Consider the following 20251-nt stretch of genomic DNA (forward strand, 5'->3'; position numbering starts at 1 on the left):
TTTATCTCTTATTTCTGTATCTGCATACCTCACCGCTTCAACTAGTTCCAATCACGTTAGTTTATTGCTCGGGAGGGGAGATATGTCTACTTGTTTTATACTATCTACTTCTGAACCTAAAATGAAAGCTTCAGATCTTAAAAAAAGTGGGGGGGGGGCAGCTGAAAATTGCACTTAAAATTAGTAATAGATGTCAAGTAAGTAAACTGCCAAGATTTTAATACGATTGGTGTTTGTTTGAGTTTGGGTATGATCTTCTAAACTGTATAGTAAAGAACCAGGTGTGGTATTCTACTCCAGCTTGGGCCACAGTGAGTCTCAGGCCAGCCTGGATTATATGATTATATGGCCCTTCTGCAGGACCTTGTCTTACAAAAACTTTATTTAAAAAATAATAAAAAAAATCTTGGATGTTATGAATAGTTGAGCCTCTGTTCAACCAAGGAATCTGGAGGAAAACATAAACAAACAAAACACTTGCCAAAGCTCCTTATTCCAAATCCAACTATGTGCATTTTTGATTACATATATATATATATATATATATATATATATGTGTGTGTGTGTGTGTGTGTGTGTGTGTACATATATATGTATGAATATATAAATATATGCACATACAATTAACATCAGGATGATTTGGTGAAATTGCTATAATTCTTCTCTTTAGTTTTCTTGACTGCAACTAAACTTCAGAGGGAAAGAAAAAGTTCCAGTGACTTATTCCATAATTCTTGCTAGATTAAGCATAAATCTGAGAAGCTTATGGAATATTTAAAAAGCTCTTTAGGGGAAATTTTGCCACCCTTGATTGAAATACCTACAGATGCACACATAGCTTCCTCTAGAGTGCTTTGTGCAATGGCAAGGTTTCTTCTGTTGCATCTGAAGAGCTCAAATCACCATCCTTAGAAAGGAACATCACGTAGGTTGTGAATGTCATATTTGTTCTCTGCTGCCAGTTCTAGCTACTTGTAATGATTTATAAGATGTTTGGTGATTTAAAAAACTAAACAAATCACAATTGTTTTGAACTAAAATACGATGGCTTGATTTCAAAGGATGTGTTAGTTTAAATGGCAAGACTTCAGAGCCATCAACATGGGCTCTGGGGACAACTTAGGCTTGGAGGTCTGTGCTCAGCATCCCAACCTCTGACGCTCTGATCATACCACAGGACAGATGGGACATACAAATGACTTAGTCATCCCTGACTGAGATGAGGAATGGATGACACTACACTTCATACAATGTCAGAAACTATTTAAATAGACCGTTAGTTTCAGAGAGCAAATGGGATTACATGAACTACCTTGAGAAAACTTGAATGATAGAACTTTAGTCAAACACATAAAAATATTGTCATTACTTCTGCAGCAAGTGAGGCATGAACAGGGATTTGCTGCTTTGTTGGATATTCATATTCCTGGTCAGTTTATTCTCCAGATCAAATAAATTACATTGAGTTTTACATGAATTTAATTATATAGTATGCTTATAATAAAGCATACTATATGGGCAAAATTATTGTTAACTTATATTATTATAACTCATACGAACAGGACAAGAATACATTTATATTTTAGAAAATAGAATTTTGTTTTTAATTAGGGTAAAGTAAATGTGAAAAATGCTGTTACCTAGTTTTTCTTCTGATTGGAAATCAATAAAGAGTGACTTCTAACTCAGTTACACAGCACTTTAAATAGAAAATATGTATTTGAGCATTACTCAAGAATGGACTAAATTTATTTTCATACAAACTTTAAGAGCAAGTCTATGATTAAACTCTTACAAATAAGTATATAGCAATAACTAAATCACTGTATTAAAATAAGGCTTGAAATTAATCAGAGAGTGATTACTGTGATATTTAAAGTCAATGCTATATCTCAAGTAAGACATGAGATCAACACTCAACTTATTTGATAGAATGAAAGGTAAGAAGTATAATTTTTTTCTTTTCTGTCATCTCTTTTTGGGAAATAGTGTCTCACTATGTAGCCCTGGGTGGTCTGAAACTCAAAAGATCTCAGTAAGTGTTGAGACTAAAAAGTCTATGATACTATGCCTGGACAAGACATAGTATTTTAACTGTGTTCAGAATATTCTAGAAAGACAAGGAAAAAGAACAGCACACTTTGGTGTCAGTCTTTAAACTGGACTGGGAAACATTCACTCAGTATTGCGTTTAAGCTAGCTGCTTCCTTAGCCAAATGGAAATGTGAAGAAACAGTACAGTCTCCCTGTCATGTCAAGTGACCATTACCCTCTTATATCTGGTATGTAGAGTGGAGCACATTAGATGTTTTAAATTTTCTGAGAATAAACAGAAACACTATAGGAAGATGAAGGGCATGATTTTAATTTATAGCAAACATGTAAAACAGTATTTCAGAGATGGAAATTATTTAAGAAAATGCTACTTTTAGATTAAGTATTTTGTTTAGATATGACTTTGAATTAAATTGGAAAAAAACCTTAAAGTAGCCCTACTTTGATCCTTGTCATGGGCAGTGCGTTTTTATTGCATGAAAACTCTGGATGTGTAGGTCAACTTAGCCTTTTCCTTTCTTACTATAGTTGTGAGATTCAAAGCAGGGATTCTTGCTATTTACCTCCCTTCATGCAAGAATGTTAGAAGATTGCCAACTAGATCAGAAGGGGACTGGGAAGAGAGTTTAGGAATAGGAAAAGCATTGCCTACCAGCCCAACCCCCTTGCATTATGTTTCCATGTGAACTCTGAGTTTCCTTGGCAATGTTTTTCCTCCTGGCTTAGAGTGTTTCCAGTCTGGAACTGTGCTATGCTCCCAAATGTCTGTGTTCTCATAGATCTAACTAGCATGTATTGGTGACCATTTCCTACTGAAAGGGATTAGAAGAGAAAAATAAAAACAAAACCAACACACTCATTTTATGCTGCATCATATAACAATGGCTCAGAACCCAGTATTTTATGAATGAAATAAAGATACTTTATTTATTACACAGGCACTTGGATATTCACATGCCCAACACAGCTGATACACTTAACAGCTACGAAAACACGCACAGAAGATGTCTGCTTGTAGGCTCAGGAGAGAATTTCCTCTGTGCCAAGGTGAATGAGTGCATTAACAATTTTTCCTTTGCTTTCCTCTAAGCATTTCCAAATGATACACGTCAAATGATAGTCAACAAAAAGTGATCTACATTCCAACGAGTATGCTAACTTGAATTGTGAGCAATGTAAACTTTTATCACAATGCAACATATTTTATAGTCATGCTTGAACAGATTAGGTTAGTAGCATGCATTCCATTCTGCAATATGAATACTGTTAAACTATTTTTTTTTCCAACAAAAGTCAAAAGACGCCCAGTGCATAGAAAAATACAAATCACTGTAGTCAATATAATATGAGACTGATCTTGGGACTTACATGGTGATGATGAAATCCTAAAATGCCATGCCCACAAAAGCACATTAAAAAGGGGATAAACATATTTCATTAGACAATCTCTAAAAATTAAGGATGAGAGCTTTAAATTTGGGGGACGTTCTTGCTGTGTGCTTTGAACAGGGCCTTTCTGCTCACCTCCTTCTGGCTTGACTGGTCCATCGGACATCACCTTCCTGAGGGCTAGCTGGCTTTGGTCTTGGTTGCCACTGGCTGGTGGAGGCAGATTATCAGACTGAGTTCTTTGAATAGGGAGGACGCCTGCTACGCTGTGCCTGTGTTGCTTCCTGGCATGATTACACTGACCGCTTTTATGTGCTGCTGTGGCAGTGTGAGTGAAATGGAAACCCAGAGTGTACCCTCAGATGGAACCAGCTTAAATGTTTTTCATGCAAACACAAGTGTGCTTTTGCTCTCTTTAAACTGTGTTGTCAGATGCCAAAATGATACCACATGCACAGCACTGAAGGGGATTAAAACTGGCTGTTTCCTGGGAAAGGAGGACTAGGGGGATGAAGAAAACAACACACTACTTCCATGGCCTGGCTGACGCTTCTTGGAAGTGACAATGTGCCTAGAGCCAGGCTTTTACAGAATTATATCAGAAAATCTCATGAATGAAAATTCGTTGATTGAGACAAGTCAGTGGCTAGACTTTAATTGACTAAAACTACTAGACATGGCACTTCTTGAAGTTGAAAACATTCCACTGATAAAAAATAATGATAATTTGTAAACTCTTTTATTCTGTACAAAGTGCTATCCGACAGAATGGACCAGGCAATGGCCCTTACTGAGATTACATTGTCTTATCACATAAGCGACTATGCATAGGAAAAGTATGTAGTTTTGAGGATACGATATTCTGCATATGTTCTTCAGGAGACACACATGGACAGCTCCCTTCTGCGCATGTTCTTTTTTTAAACATTGCTTCAGATGGCTTTTCACTCTAGGTTCTAGAATTGACTGTGGGCCTCACTAAGCATCCAATTGAATGTTGAATGTTTCCAAGTCCAAGTATCTCATTGCTAACCTGATTTAAGTGTGTGTGTGTGTGTGTGTGTGTGGTCTGTCCATGTTGCTTTATTGGGGATAATGCTAGAAAACTGGCAGTCCCTTGTGCTTGTAATTCCTGTGTTCTAAAGGAGAAGGAAGTGTACACAGAAGACACACAACACTGCTTCGCCTGCAAACTTCACAGACAGGGCTACCATATACTATGAGCCAGGTTGGATGGATGGTGGAAACAAAGGAGAAACAGCCAGTTTTATTGCAGTCTATGTAAATTAAAAAAAAGAGAGAGAGAGTGGTACTAAAGGAAGAGCATATTTATGTGCTGATACTGTTCTTACACAGACGGAAGGACAGAACAGAGTGAGCAGGGGATGCCAAAAACAGAAAGCAAACAGGGAAAGACAGCAGGAGAGGAAGGCAACGGATGAACATTAAGCTGCCATGCTGAGGAATTTATTTGCGTCTTTTACTTGGTTGAATGCGGAGCTGTTGCACAGCGGCTTCTGCTGCGGCTATGGCCGCCCCTGCATCTTCCAGGTGGGTCTGGGCGACACTGGTTTTGCTTTGACTGCGAGATGGTCCGTGAGATCGGAGATGGCCTTCAGATGATGATTTTGAGCTACCGGGACTACTGTGGGATTTCTCAATGGTGGGAACCTGCATATCTGGTTACAAAGGGATAAGAAATGAGTTAAAGTTGCATCCCAGTGCCTTGCTGTGGAAGCCTAGTCTGCGTGTAGTTGAAAACAGTCTTTTACATTAACTCTATCTTTATGCACCATTTATGCCACACAATTGAGTAATGGTATTAAACATTTAGGAAACAATTCAGGGAAGGAAACAAAGGGACGCCAGTCTGGAGAAGAAACTTATTCATTAGAAAGAATGAGTTCTCTGGTGGCAGTACAGACCAGGGACTTCAACTTAGTCCTCATCTGTAGCATGGGCTATGAACATCATCATATGCCGCCCCCCACCGCCCCTAGTCGCATCATGGACTAAGGATCTCAACATGGCCTGCAGTGCTACAGACAACAGGAGGCTATGCTGAGGTCCCTGCTTCATGCTGCCGCTGGAGGCTGAGTGGGCATTCTTTGTGCTGTCCACAGAAACCCCGTGGAAGTCTGCCATTCAAGCTGCCACTGACTGTGACGGGCAAGGAATGTCTCCTGCAGTGGTGTGGACCAATGTAGACTCACAGCTGAGAATGAGAGACATAGAAGGCTTTTGTGATATGACACCCCCAACAAAGAAATAGTCTATATAGGAAGACACTAGAAAATTGTGATAGGGATGCTAATGTGTAGCTCTTCACATTTGATGGCTTCTGGAGAGATGTAGGAGTTGGGGGATGCAGGTCTGGAAGGATCATTTTTTTTTTTTTAAGAAACTGGCCATTGGGAACTTGATCATGATTCAATAAGTATATGGGCAACACAAATTGGAGCTGGTGTCTTTCTTTCTTTCTTTCTTTCTTTCTTTCTTTCTTTCTTTCTTTCTTTCTTTCTTTCTTTCTTTCTTTCCTTCTTTCTTTCCTTTCTCTCTCTCTCTCTCTCTCTCTCTCTCTCTCTCTCTCTCTCTCTCTCTCTCTCTCTCCCTCTCCCTCTCCCTCTCCCTCTCCCTCTCCCTCTCCCTCTCCCTCCCTCTCCCTCTCCCTCTCCCTCTCCCTTTCCCTCTCCCTCTCCTTCTCCCTCTGTCTCATCTTCTTTTTTGTGGGAGAGTATAACTAGGAGGACTGGGAAGTGGGATGGGTGTATTATGTGACATTCCCAAATAATCAATAACAAATTGTTAAAGGAAAAAAGAAAAGAAAAATGAGTTCTTAGAAGCCTCAGGTAACAGTTGTCTCAGTTTCCCCTTCCCTACCAGCTCTGCTTATTCTAGAAGAGGCTAGTAAAACACAATGTGTTTACTGAGCTTTGGAACCTGCTTAATTAAAAACAGTGAGATTCTGAGTTAGCGGTAGAACTTATTAGGAGATAAACATTGTCTCAGGAAACTGAGACTGTAAAGATGGAACGAACTACACAAACATACCACACACACACACACACACACACACACACACACACGGGGAGAGAGAGAGAGAGAGAGAGAGAGAGAGAGAGAGAGAGAGAGAGAGAGAGAGATGTATGTCAATTATCTTTCAGAATATTTAGCATGGTGAAGTTTAAATGGCTAAGTGGAAGTCAAACCCACTCTACAAGACATCCTCAGAAATCATCTTCAGCACTTTTGTGGTCAGCCTATTAGAGGTGACCCTAGCTTCTCACCCTCCACAACACTGTAACACAGTCTGCCCACTTCTGATGCACGTGGAAGCACTTTCAGAAGGCAACAGTGCACACTAATCATCGTTAATACTTAGAAATATTAACACATCCTGTCACCACAAGTTTATCTCATACAGGTTGCTGAATTTATCAGTTATGGGGAGGATTAGTTATGTTGCAGAACAGTGATTTAAAAAGTTAAAAGGGGAACTCATTATAGAAATGCTGTGCATATTGCTAAACATCATGTGCATGTGTCACACTGTTATTACTTGGGATCCAACATGTAGGAAAGACTCAAAGATTTAGAGTTGCTGTTTGTTTTGGTAACTTGGGGAAAATGTTCTTCAAAAGATAAGTGAAAACAGGATGCCAAATTTTATGTATAGACTGACTATATGAGAATTCAAAGATAGAAAAAATTAAAAATATACTTAATAGTAATGATGGCCATGATTTTAGTAAATGTAGAAGGAAATTTATACCATTTTTGAGATAGCTCAGTGAATTCTCTGAAATTCTATTGTTATGTGTTTTCTGAAATAGAATTACCTTATATAGTCCAATTTGATTTTTACAAGTATGTGCTGATATGTGCCTAGAGCCCCTTTCTTCCTAATCTAGAGTACCCTTTTCATGATATCACACCAATCTTCCCAACAGAACCCAACGTAACAGTGTATATTAAACAGAGACACGTTCAAGAAGCTACTGACTGAACAAACAGAAAAAACAATGATGTTCTACTTGGAATCGCTCCTACCCTTGGATGGGTCGGGGAAGATACCATGGCTTCTACTTTTGATCACAGAGGGCTTTGGAGACTGCTGGCTGTTTTGACTGGAGTGAGACTTGCCATGGTCAATGCTCTCAGTCTGTTCTTTCAGTGGATACCACCGAGGAGTGTTGTCCAGATGAGATGTGCTAGACAAATCAATCAATACCTGGAAAAGGACAAGGAAGACGCAAAACAGGTGGACTGAGCTGTAAGTGGTTTGTTAATGTTTCTATGAGCTCAAAGTTAAATAAGGACGTGACCAGATGATTAAACATGGCCTCAAGAATGGTGATGTCAGCTTCCTCAGCTTTTGCTGACTACCTATCTTTCTATTTTCTATTGGTCTATTTTTCTTCAGCCACGATACTGAGAATTATGCTTTGCGAATCCAAGATGCTTAATAAATTTGTGATTAAACTATATACTGTGTTTGACCATTCCCCAATTTACTTGAGTAGCATGGAAAAAGATCAGAATCACAAGCCACACTTTTCTTTATGAGACACAAGTTGTTCTAGGTTGTTTTATTAAATAATTTTTACTTCAGAAGATATATATGATTTTAATCAGAAGATGGAGAAAATAATGAAAAGAATGAGCAATTTGCAATTGTTAGCTTATTCCTTCATCTTAAAACACTTTAATGCTTGACATAGAGATGTGACTGCAAACTGATGATGAGAAAACGTTCTATTGTGGTTTATCTGGCATTTTTCCTTTCTTAATATCCCCATAAAATATTTAATTTTTAAAGTCCGGGGCATCATAAATTTCATAAATAAATTTCTAAGTTCATAGAAGCAAAAGACAAAATTAGGTCTTCACTAAATCAATACTTTGAAATATGTCAGTAAACCAAACATAATACTATAGTCTAGAGTAATTCTGCATAAATCAATGTTAGTGTCAGGGGCTGACATATTAGAGTATAATATATAATGCATATATATTAAGTATATATCTCATATATCTTAAGTATATATAAGCATATATGGATATATAATTTAAGTAACAAGCATTAAAGAAACAACTTAATTTAAACATTATTGATGGAAACACCTGAAGTTCTGTTCACTCTTCCACATTCTTTTCTTAGACACGTTCTGATTTTCAACAAATGTATATAATAGCTACTTCTCTTCTATCTAGTTTTAACTTGAAAAGCACTTGAAGGTCTTTAGCATATTTAATTGTAAAGAGCAATGTGAAATACTACATCTTTACATGTATTAACAGGGAGTAATTCAAGGACCTTAAACTTAACTTTAAAAAAAATCCAGCTCACTTTTTTTTTGTAATCTCAGATCTCATCTGGAATCACATCATCCCTGTTTATTTTCCTACTAAAACACTATTTAATCCTAACTGAATTAACATACATCAAATGGTAAATTAAAAACCACATCTCCAGGTTCTGCTCACCTATTCAAAAAGTAATTCACAAAATAAACATACCTGTCAAAGGAGTTTTTTCAGGAATGGCTATTGAGTAAACTCAAGAAATTTACTTTTCATTATGTTTTAACCTGTCACAGATAGTGACAGTACAAAAAACAAAACAAAACAAAACAAAAGACAGACAAACAAACCCAGTAATCTAGACTTACCTCTCCAAGGAAGTCGTTGGAAGAGAATCTATCATAATCCCAAACTGTCACCTCCAAGGTCTTCTTCATGAGCTGCATTCGGACACAGCTGTCATCAACCCATGTTTCCAACATGCATTTCAGCATATTCAAAGATAATACCCTGAACTCTCTCATTTTATTAGAATACTTGGTTTTTGTTTAAGACTGGCTGTTAAATATTGTGTAAAATTTTAATCATCAATTTGTAATTCAATCTAATGTTTGATTGATAATAGGAGACCTCATTATTTTGCAAACAAACTGGTCTCACTTATTGCCTTATCTGTAGTTCATTTAATAAGAAGCAGTCTACACTTCTTAAATATAGTTATGGATTCACATATTTTTTAAATTAAAAGATATGTACACTAATAATTTTGTTTAGAACAACTTATTTTTGGATTCAAAGTTTTATGATAATTATCATAACACCATCTTCTATAAACATTAGTTTTCTCCTCTTGGTAAGCTTTAATTTATAGAAATGAATCCCTACATCTTAGCTGGGAAAAATAAATAAGCACATTTTATACATCTTATTCCTTTTTGATGTTCCTTCTGAAAAATCAAAATATAGCCAATTGAAATATTGCCTCCCAATCTGCAAATCTGACCCTTGTTTATTACTCACTAATAAGTGCATATTAGGCAAAAAATGTACAGAATTTCCATGATACAGTCCACAGAACTTAAAAATGTCAACAAGCTGAAGGGCCCAAGTGAGGACGCCTCAGTCCCATTGGGAGGGAGAAGAAAGCATTCACTAGTGGGGAGGGAGGGAGGGACCTGGGAGGGAAAGTAGGGGAAGGCACCTGATCTGGTATTGGGTGAGGGAAAAGGACTGAAGCCCTGAGGGCCAGTAGAAAGATGGAAACAGGCAACCTCGGGACATAGGAGGTTGAGGTTGACGGGGACTCTCCAGAATGCACCAGAGACCTGGGAGGTGGGAGACTCTCAGGACTCAACGGGAGGGAACTTAGATGAAATGCCTGACAGTAGGGAGAGGGAACTTATAGAGGCCACCTCCAGCAGGAAGACAGGGCATCAAGTGAGGGAGGGGGTTGCCATCCCACAGTCAAAACTTTCACTCATAATTGTTCCTGTCTGAAAGAACTACAAGGATGGAAATGGAGAGGAATACAAGGAAAAGAAGGTCCAGAGAGAGACCCAAAGTGGCATTCAGCTCAGGAGGCGGTCCCAAGGCCTGACACTATTACTGAGGCTATGGAGCATTCACAGAAAGGACCTATAATGATTGTCCTCTGAAAAACACAACAAGCAGCTGACAGAGTCAGATGCAGATATTTGCACCCAACCAATGGACAGAAGCTGCTGACTCCTGTGGTTGAGTTAGTGAAAAGCTGGAAGAAGCTCAGGAAGAGGGTGACCTTGTGGGAGGACCAGCAGCCTCAATTAACCTGGACTCCAAAGATCTCTCAGACACTGGACCACCAACCAGGCAGCATAACCAGCTGATATGAAGCCCCCAACACACACACTGTAGAGGACTGTCGGGTCTGGGTTCAGTCAGAGAAGATGCACCTAACCCTCAAGAGACTGGAGGCTCCAGAGAGTGGGGCGGTCTGGTTGGGTGTGGGTTGGATGGGGAGACACCCTTACAGAGACAGCGGGTGGGGAGGATGTATGGAATGCGGAACAGTCAGAGGGTGGACAGGAGGTGGGGGAATAAAATCTGGAGTGTGAATAAATAAATACATAAAATTTAATATTATTTAATAAAATTTAATAATAACAAAGAAAATTTTATGTTTTAAAATGTTCTATGATCCACACTTCACTATTTGTTCATCTTTTGGCTATTTTGTCAAATTAGGAGTGTCTGCTCTCCCTTACCTTTGGACTTCACTCATCCATTATTGCTGCGTGGGTTTTTCACGTGTCTTTAATGCACTTGTACTGTGTTTGGAAATCCTTGATGTAGACCCTGATTCTTCCATAATACTGTCATCACTGTGCTTACATCAGCCTACAGTTGTCATTTGTAGAACAATAATTACATACCTGCTCCATGGAAATACTTTTATAAATTACTGTTTGATTCCACTCGGGATTGAGACTTTTCTGGACATATTTAGTCCTTCTCTTGTACTCGGCACTAAATTGGAAGAGAAGAAAGAGCTATTTTGACATTTTACCTTAACTGATGACTTCACAGCCAAAGTGAAGGACATAAAGCATTTGCCCACAGTGCGATCATGTCACCTTCCAGTTTGAAATTCAATCTTAAATTGAACACACCATGATAGCTTGAAAATACTTCAGCTGTTTGGAGTTTCTCTTTCACTACTGTGTATGCTTTTAAAAAAAAGTATACTATTTGATTTTCCTGAATTCAGGAGATATTTACATTAACTATATGTAGCATAGATAACTTTTTGCTTCATAAATAATAATATAGTCTTGAACCTTCTAAGCATTTTACATCCAATCCTCTCAGCAAAGCAAAATTGTCCTTTACCCGCTAAAACATAGTGATATTAAGAGAAGGCTACTGTGGGACACAGGTGTGATCTGATCATTTGCTGGTGGAAGTCTGATTCAGGTTCCTCAGCTGCTTAGCTGGTTTGGACCCACCTTGGGCCACATTAGACCCTGTTTTGTTTTGTTTTTAAGAAAGAAAGTAAGAATGAGGCAACAATTGCATTTACAGAGAAAAGGAAAATAAATGGTTCTTACAACACGAGATTTCAAAAGCCTCCCCAAAGTGACAATCAAAATTCCTTCTGAAGTATGGCATTTACAATAGTTATAGAGCAAGTTTGGATGCTTTGTGCCACTTGTTTATGACAAAATTTAAGTTATACCTCCATTCATTGCAACTTGGGGCATTTCAATGAATCCCCACTTCTTCCACGAACTCTGAGTAATCATTAGAAAAATATATCCTATACATTTAACAACTTATCCTGAAAACCTGTACAAATTAAGTCTAGCAGCACATGGACAGCTAGCACTGGACCAGTGGCTGGACTAGGAAATAGCCAGGAACGAGGAACTAGGACTAGGAAATAGCTGGCTGCCATCTATGCTTAGCAGATGGTGATGCCGCAGGCAAAGCCTTTCCTTAATTTCATCTTTCCCTGAATTTTCTGTCTTAATTCACATCTCATTGATTAAACAACAGTTTAGTTCTGGAAGGCATCAGTAATTTACTAGGAAGTCCTGATACTTGTCTAAAATTACAAATTACCTTTCCTTAAAGACAGCCAAGACTCCATACCCCTCACACTCCAGGAGAATCTAATGTAATTATTCTGTGATAATCTCAAAAATGGTGATTTCTGAAAGCTGTAATGGAATATGTCATGAAATTTGAGCCATGGAGTTTGTCTCACCAAACCTCACATGTCAGACATGATGAAGTGATTCTACTGTCTTCTTATTCTAAACATCTTATTTAAGTGTACAAAACCAAGAACAGGATTTGCTGAATGTCATTCAAGATTATAGACACTTTGAAAGAAATGCTTACATAATGATGTTAACAAATAGAATTACCAGGAAGTTATGAGATTTTACATATCTTTTGCTTATAACTTCATCAATATTTAGTGAAGTTTAAGGTATTATATATACGCCCAGAGTATTTCAGTTCTCCTAATTCTACTCTTATCCCAAAGAATTTCTCCCACATGTAAAAGAGAAATGTATTTAAGAATATTTATCACAATATTATTTCTTCTAAAATAATGAATAAATAATGCTTGTATAATCAACCAATAAAATATTAAGCAACAGGAAGTATTTATTCAAATTCTTGAAAATGTTTTGTTTTACAGAAAAATAAACAGGTCAAAGTTAGCCTGTCATTATATGGAATTAAAATCATTTTAAATAATGGTATAAATTAGTGAATACACTTGTATGTAAGACATATTTATCAATATTACAGGAAAGCTTAGGAAATATAAATATTAAATTTAATTTGGTTAATACTCTAGATGGACAAGGTAGTGTTTTTAAGGACTCCAAGTGTAATATATCTTCTATTATAAAAGCAAATAAATATTGGAAAGTATTGGAACATGTTAAGATGATAATTAGATAGTAAACCCATAAGCATTTTTTTATTATTTTTTTATTTTTTGGTTTTGTTTTATTTATTCTCTGAAAATTTCTTACAGTATATTTTGATCATATTCTTTCTCCTACCCCGAATCTTCCCAGATCACCCCCCTGCAATCCACCCAACTTCTTTCTCTCTCTTTTTTTTATTTGATATATTTTTTATTTACATTTCAAATGATTTCCCCTTTTCTAGACCCCCACTCCCCGAAAGTCCCATACGCCCCCTTACCCATAAGCATTTTTAAGGTAAAATTTTCAGTAAGCTTGAAAGGTTCTGATTACCCAACTGGAAATTACTAGACACATATGTCCCTTTTTCTTTTATTTTTTGTTTGTTTGCATTGATGATGGTATAGGAACAATCAATGTGAACACTTTCAAGTTAACAGCTAATACTGCCCAAAAGAGGAAACATAGCCAATCCTCTAGGCTGGTGGACTTAAGCCAGGTGCAGACTTAGAGAGTTTTGCAGTTTGGTGTGATGCAGATGTAGTTATTGAAGTGGTGAAATCATGAGACTGCCACAGTGAGATAAGGTACAAAATTTGATGATAACCAGTAATATTATTAAAGTTCTAATAAACAGTATATATATATATATATATATATATATATATATATATATATATATATATGCAATTTTTAAAACAAGCATTAAGTCAAATTCAAGCATGATCTTTCATTAAGTTACAGCTACACCTTTAAACCAAAACCATTTATAGTGCTGCCATTTTCCAAAGGATTTATCAATCCCTGGATTTCCTTAATACATAAAAATATAAATACATTCTAAAAATTTCACATCCACATCCAGTATTTCTTGTCATTTCTACATTTAGAAAAAACATTAACTACCAGTTCTCTATCAGAAACCATGCATCTCTATCGTGAAGGACAACTGTAATGGCAGTATATTATGCTCATATATTGTTTTCATATTGAAAAGCAGTTCCCAGTCACCTTGTAATAATAAATAGCCTTAAGTTCTGACTACTTCCTAGGCAAAGCTCTAACTGCTGTGTATGTGCTAACCCACTGAATCTTACAGGCTTCCCTAGAGAACGGGCTCCATTTATTATCTCATTTAATAGATAAGAAGGATTTAAGCTTAGACCCTAAGCTTTAGAGGAATTAAGATGTGCTATTAAGGTGGCATGAGCATTAGGTGGTAGGATCAGGATTTAAGTATAAAAAAAATTCCTTATTCTTTACTCTTAAGTATGTTGTATGAAATTAACGTATGAAACCTATCCAAAACCATCACTTATTCATCTGTTTTCTTAATAGGCTTTATTAGCTAAAGTGTGTACCTTGTCTCTATAATATAAAGTTCCTACACCTCAACTTACATATAATACAAATTATTATAACAACAAAAGAGTTAGACCATGCTTAGAGTTGCACAGAGATATTCTGAGTGGCATGGGATATGTAAGTTCTGCATGACAATCGGGATGACTATTAATGGCATTTATCTGTTAACAGTCAGAAGTAATCTACACTGGCACAGGTTAAAAAATTATATTAATAGAGCATCATGGTCTTATTGAATTTGATTCTCCTTCTGTTCTGACTCAAGCCCCTTTCCACATATTTACTTTTTGTTTGGGAAAATCATTTTTGTTATCATTACCCAGCTTGTTAGTTTTGGATTACATACCAAATGCTCTTCTACAGAGCATCAACATAGTATTTCTTTCATATATCAATAGATGAAAATAACTTTACAAGCTTATACACAAAGGTACACAGGATATTAGACTTAAAAAATTTATGTATGAGATTTTATGCTACCTGAAACTTTTATATTTATTTACAAATATTTATATGTTTGAAATGTAGAGTTCATGAATTAAGAAATATTCTGCTTCTAAAGTCCTGTCAAGTTAAATGGAAGTGAGCTTAATCTCATTTGCAAACACAAACACTAGTATCACTGTCTGATATCTATAAAACAAAAATCATATTTTTCAATGAACAAAAGTGTAACTCCATGTAGCTTAGAATGCTAGGAGCTATTTGGTGAGCAAAGACCTCATGTCCTTCCCTGTTCCTTTTCAGACTGTATTCCTTTCATGCATTGAAGATATGAAACCCAAACCCATTATGGATTTGTGTCTGGATTTGTGTCTGGATTTGTGTCTGGATTTGTGTCTGGATTTGTGATCTTGCCATTTCATACTGAACATCAAGATCTGAAAAACTTATTTTCTTCAGAGTCTTGCACTATTCTCCATCATCTGAGCTACAGCCAGCTTCATCTCCACTCTTCAATCCTGTAACTCCCCACACGGATAATCTTCTCCTTGTTTCTAGAATTCCATTTTCTCAGTCCAGCAGTCTAAGGTTTGTTGCCATCTTTCATGACGTAGCCCTTTCCCTCTTCTTCGTGCTCAGGAAACAGCAGCTGCTTAGAGTAGCCATGCACAGCTCTGCATGTCTCTGACTGGGCACTGGCAAGCATGGACTCTTTTTATAAAGCTTTGAAAGCGAGCTGAGGAGTCATATGTGTTCCCACAACAGCATAACAACACTAAGAGCAGAGCTCCAGAATCTGCTACTGTAAAGTCCCTTCTTGTTTTTTAAACTTTTTTGCCATATGTTATTGTTGTTCTTGTAATTTCTTTCCCCTCTCAATTTCAAGTTTCCTCCATGTCCATTTTTGTTGTTGTTGTTGTTGTTGTTGTTTTGCCCCTCAAGGGCTTGGACTCTGTGTCCTGTTTAAATTTCAGCAACTCTTCTTGGCTTTCCAAGTCTCTTCTTTCCATCCTCATGCTGGTCCCCTCTTCTAGTCCTGAACTTGTGTATGGATTCTGATTGAATGTGTTCTAATCCACCATTTTCTAGCCTTGCTTCTAGATCTTGTTTCTGACTCTGGGTTGAGACTATTTTGATCCCTATCCCTGAACTGAGACTTCTCATTTCTGGGATGGAGATTTTCATGGGATGTAGAAGTTGAAAGACATCTGCCTCAGGATGACTTCTGTGTGCTGTCTTTATTTTTAGATGGATTTACTTGCTGCCTTATTAGAAGAATGTTCTTTGTCAAGTGCATCTGACTTCTGTCTTTGTGGATTCATGTTTGGATCATATCCTCTTGCCTGCATTATTAAACAGGCTTCCGATTCGACTATCTGAGATGTCAGCATCTTCAGTTCAGCCTCGTGGCTCTTTAGTTCCCTCTTTGCTCCTTCTCCAGCATCTCACTTTTTGTTTATGTCCTTCATCATTACACTCTGAGTTATGATCTTGAATAATAATATTCTGAATCTCTGGAAGAAAGGAATGTGCTTCAAGGCTCCCTTTTCTTTCTCAGCCCGGGGACGTGTTTACTGGGGCTATTTATCTTGTTCTGCACCACTAGTCTGAGAACCTAATTAACCTTCTTCTAATATCACTAAATAAACAACAAACAAAAAACAAAAATCCCCTAGACATGTTCTGCCTCTAAGTATTTATCCAGAGCTCCAGAGCACTGGAATCACAGACACTTGCTATCACATCCAGGCAAGTCCAGTCTTCAGTTAAACTTTGGTAAGAGGCACACGATAGGTCGGAGTCTTGGCAGCTAAGGCAGTATCTTTGCTTGCTACAACATCAATAGAGGCCAATAAAGACTAAATTCCACAATAAACAAATAAAAAACTAAAACATTTTTTTTTGAGACAGGGTTTCTCTGTGTAGCCCTGGTTGTCTCGGAACTCTCTTTGTAGATCAGGCTGGCCTTGAACTCAGAGGTCTAGCTCCCTCTGCTTCCAGGTGCTGGGAGTAAAGGCATATACCACCAGTGCCTGGATAATACTAAGTTTATTATTATTTAAGAATTTCTCTCTATATAGTGTTTTGATTAAATCACATTCCTCCCTAATTCATCCTCTCTCTCTATTCTTCTCTTTCCCAAATTTCTGGTTTTTTATTTTCTTTAACTCACATAGTTCGCTCAGTGTTGCCTTTTCGCATATGCATTCAGGGCCATCTATTGGAAGACGGGTAGGCTCACAAACCCATACCTGGGAAAAGCGGACTCTCTGCTGCTCAGCAGTCATTATTAGCAATAGCTTCTCAGCTCCTCAGCTCGGGTGAGAAATCACGAGCCACCCACACTGGGCTTTTGATGATCCGCTGCAGGTCTTGTGTCCTTCCACAGCTTTGATCACCTCATTTCATGAATCAAAGCAATCATCCAGCAGATCTTTTCTAGGTTTACTTCTTTTTCCTCCTTCAATTAATTAGTCTGTAGGCAGCATGTATTATGTACCCCAGGCTGACCTTGAACATGGGACCCTCCTCTATAATTTCATTGTTTGATATTTCCTGGACTGCAAAGCTTGCCACCTAAAGCCTTTCCTTTCAAGCATTTGTTTACAGCATCCACTTTCTGGTTATCTTGTGCATGACACTGCAATACTGTGTTGAAACTTTATACAGTTGATAAATTATCACAATTTAAAAACCTGTGCTAAAATGTCTGCATTCCAAAACATGGACAGCTAAACTGGGGTTTTTGAGTATAAGCATAAATTGAATCTGAAGGGGAAAAAAGGAGTTATTCTACTTTGCCTTTCTTGTTAGAGGGTAGAAGACGTTAATGATATCACTTTATGGCAATTAGGCCATGTTAAATAATCAAAGATTTATAAATGTGTAAAAATACAAAATTAGTTCACCAAGTGAACATGGCAAATTCATCTTACAACATGAGATAGGGGGCCGGGGCTGCGGGGAGTGGAGGGATGAAAAACTGGTGAGTGTGTACTGTGTGTGAAAAGAATGAATTAAAAAAAAAAACCGCAACTGTGAGTCTTTGATACATTTTAAATTCTTTCAAAAATAAATTCACTTTTGGATATCATATTCCAATACTTGTTCCAAATGATGCTTGTATGCTAACAAAGGTGTTTAGACAAAGCTAGTCACAGCACTTCCAGTTATAATGATAATGATAATTAAGACTCGTTACAATCCTAACAAAATCTCATTAATGAGAAAACTGCGGTTTTTCCAACAGGATGATGGGAGAAAAGTGGGGGACTTTTCAGTATGTCCAATTCTATTTTGTAGTTATTGCAGCATATCATAATTGTATCATCAAAGACATAGGGCATCTGCTACCTTTCCTTGGGTTTCTCTCATTCTAACCTGACCTCAATCTTTTCATAGCAGATGGGTATATTTAGGTGAAACTGTAGACAACTAAATGAAAAAGGGGAGATAAAAGTGGACCACTGTGAATTTTTTGTGCAATAGGACTTTCATAGTTTTATCCATTTTTATTATTTTAGATTCTTTGTGTATTAGTATTTGGCATGTCTCTATGCCTGGGCACCACCTGTATGCGTAATGCACACCCATTCTGGAAGAGGATGCTGGATGCTGGGACTGCTGTCAGAGAAAGCTGTGAGCCACCATTAGGGTGCCGGCAACTAAATTCCAGTCTTTGGAAAGAGCAGCCTGACTTCTACCTGCTGAGTAATCTTTACATCCCTCATTAAATTATTCTTCATACATTGCATTGTTTTTATTGACTAAACGTTACTTACCTTTCTCGATAGTGCCGTAAAACTATTTTGTATAATTGAGTATTTACATATACTTTCTGTCTCTTAGTTAACTGTCCGTCTACGATTATCTGAAGTAATAATAACAACTAAAACTTACTGATTATTATGGGTCAGGCACTATGATTCCAACTTTGGTTTATCACTAAGCATATCACACATGCACACACACACACACACACACACACGGCCAAGAAGGAGGTTTATTATTATTATTATTGTTGCTGTTATTATTATCATCATCATCATTGTTATGATTATTATTAATTATGGAAGGGAACAGTTCCCTCATGGCTTCTAAGTGAAAATGCTGAAATTCAAACCCAGGTTCCTAAGGTCTCCATTTAGTGGCTTCCATGGTCATTTCAATTCCCTCTCACATGGATAGTTTTCAAAGATAAAATAAAAGGATATATGGATGATAACTTTGCTTTTTAACCTTCAAAATGATAATCCAAATAGACTATGCTCATTCAGTCATCACAATAAGTACTGAAATGCTCTCCCCTATAAATTAGATGCAGAAAATCACCACCCTGATAATGCTCTACCATGTTTCTTAGAAAAAAGGCACGGAGATTATGAATAAGGAGATCAATAATGTGTGTTCTAATCTGTAACACTCTAAGAAATGAAACTAATTTCACATATCAGCCCAAGCAACTCAGATTATGTCCACAAGAGAAGCCACCATAGTGTCCATGTTCATAGGTTGCTAACGATGTGATGCATCTATAAAGGATGAAGTTTCTGAGTATTAGTAAGGATATGATGAGAGGTCCTAGTGTTGAATATAAATATTTATGTCCTTACAAATCATAAACAGTCTATTTTGGGTCATAACTTTCCAGGATTAATAAAAATGTCACATTTAAATGTCGCAACTTTGACAATATGGTCGAGACTCAAATCCTTACAATCTTATTAGTAAAGATGGTAGATGAACAAAGTGAACATTTCTGGTTTCTTTGGAGGCTCAGTTGTGTTATGTGATGTTTTTCTGGAAGCTGTCTTATGTGAGGATATTTTGCTGAAGCAGACACATGAGAGGATGTTTTGCTGAGGCACCCATGAGAGAATGTGTGATGCTTGGAAAGAGGCTAAGTAGAACTCAACTGACAGTGAAGATTCTCTTGCATTGGTTTGCCTTGCAGCACATTTCTGGTCTTTGCTGATCTTCTGTCATAACTTCATAGAGAGAAACATGCTAAACAACTTCCCATGGTATTCTGGCTACTTCTTGCAACATCTGTGAAACTGTGCCAATTCAGCAGAGCCTTGTGGTTTCTTCTGGTTGAGCCTCTGCTCTGATTATTTTGGTGTTTGCCAATTAGACTGGACTGCTGCTATAGATTCATGTTTGGAATCATCCCAAAGAACTACTTCTAAACAGGTCTACATCCACCTTGTCCTGTTAACCATCTTTCTCCACTACCTTTGGTCTGTGGGCTAGAAGGGATGTTTAAG

At 37.3% G+C, this 20251-nt stretch overlaps 1 protein-coding gene across 1 annotated transcript in view; it reads right to left on the minus strand.

The window, feature by feature from the left end:
- Window positions 1-20251, minus strand: part of Pclo (piccolo presynaptic cytomatrix protein) — a 335880-nt gene that overhangs the window by 63303 nt on the left and 252326 nt on the right. The window contains exons 17-20 of the mRNA XM_052172403.1: window positions 11160-11253; window positions 9117-9188; window positions 7495-7675; window positions 4929-5123 (exon numbers count right to left, since the gene is read on the minus strand). Of these exons, the coding sequence (XP_052028363.1) occupies window positions 4929-5123; window positions 7495-7675; window positions 9117-9188; window positions 11160-11253 (542 nt within the window). The remainder of the gene's footprint in view (window positions 1-4928; window positions 5124-7494; window positions 7676-9116; window positions 9189-11159; window positions 11254-20251) is intronic.

Source organism: Apodemus sylvaticus, chromosome 2 (assembly GCF_947179515.1).
Source record: "Apodemus sylvaticus chromosome 2, mApoSyl1.1, whole genome shotgun sequence".
Taxonomy (NCBI): domain Eukaryota; kingdom Metazoa; phylum Chordata; class Mammalia; order Rodentia; family Muridae; genus Apodemus; species Apodemus sylvaticus.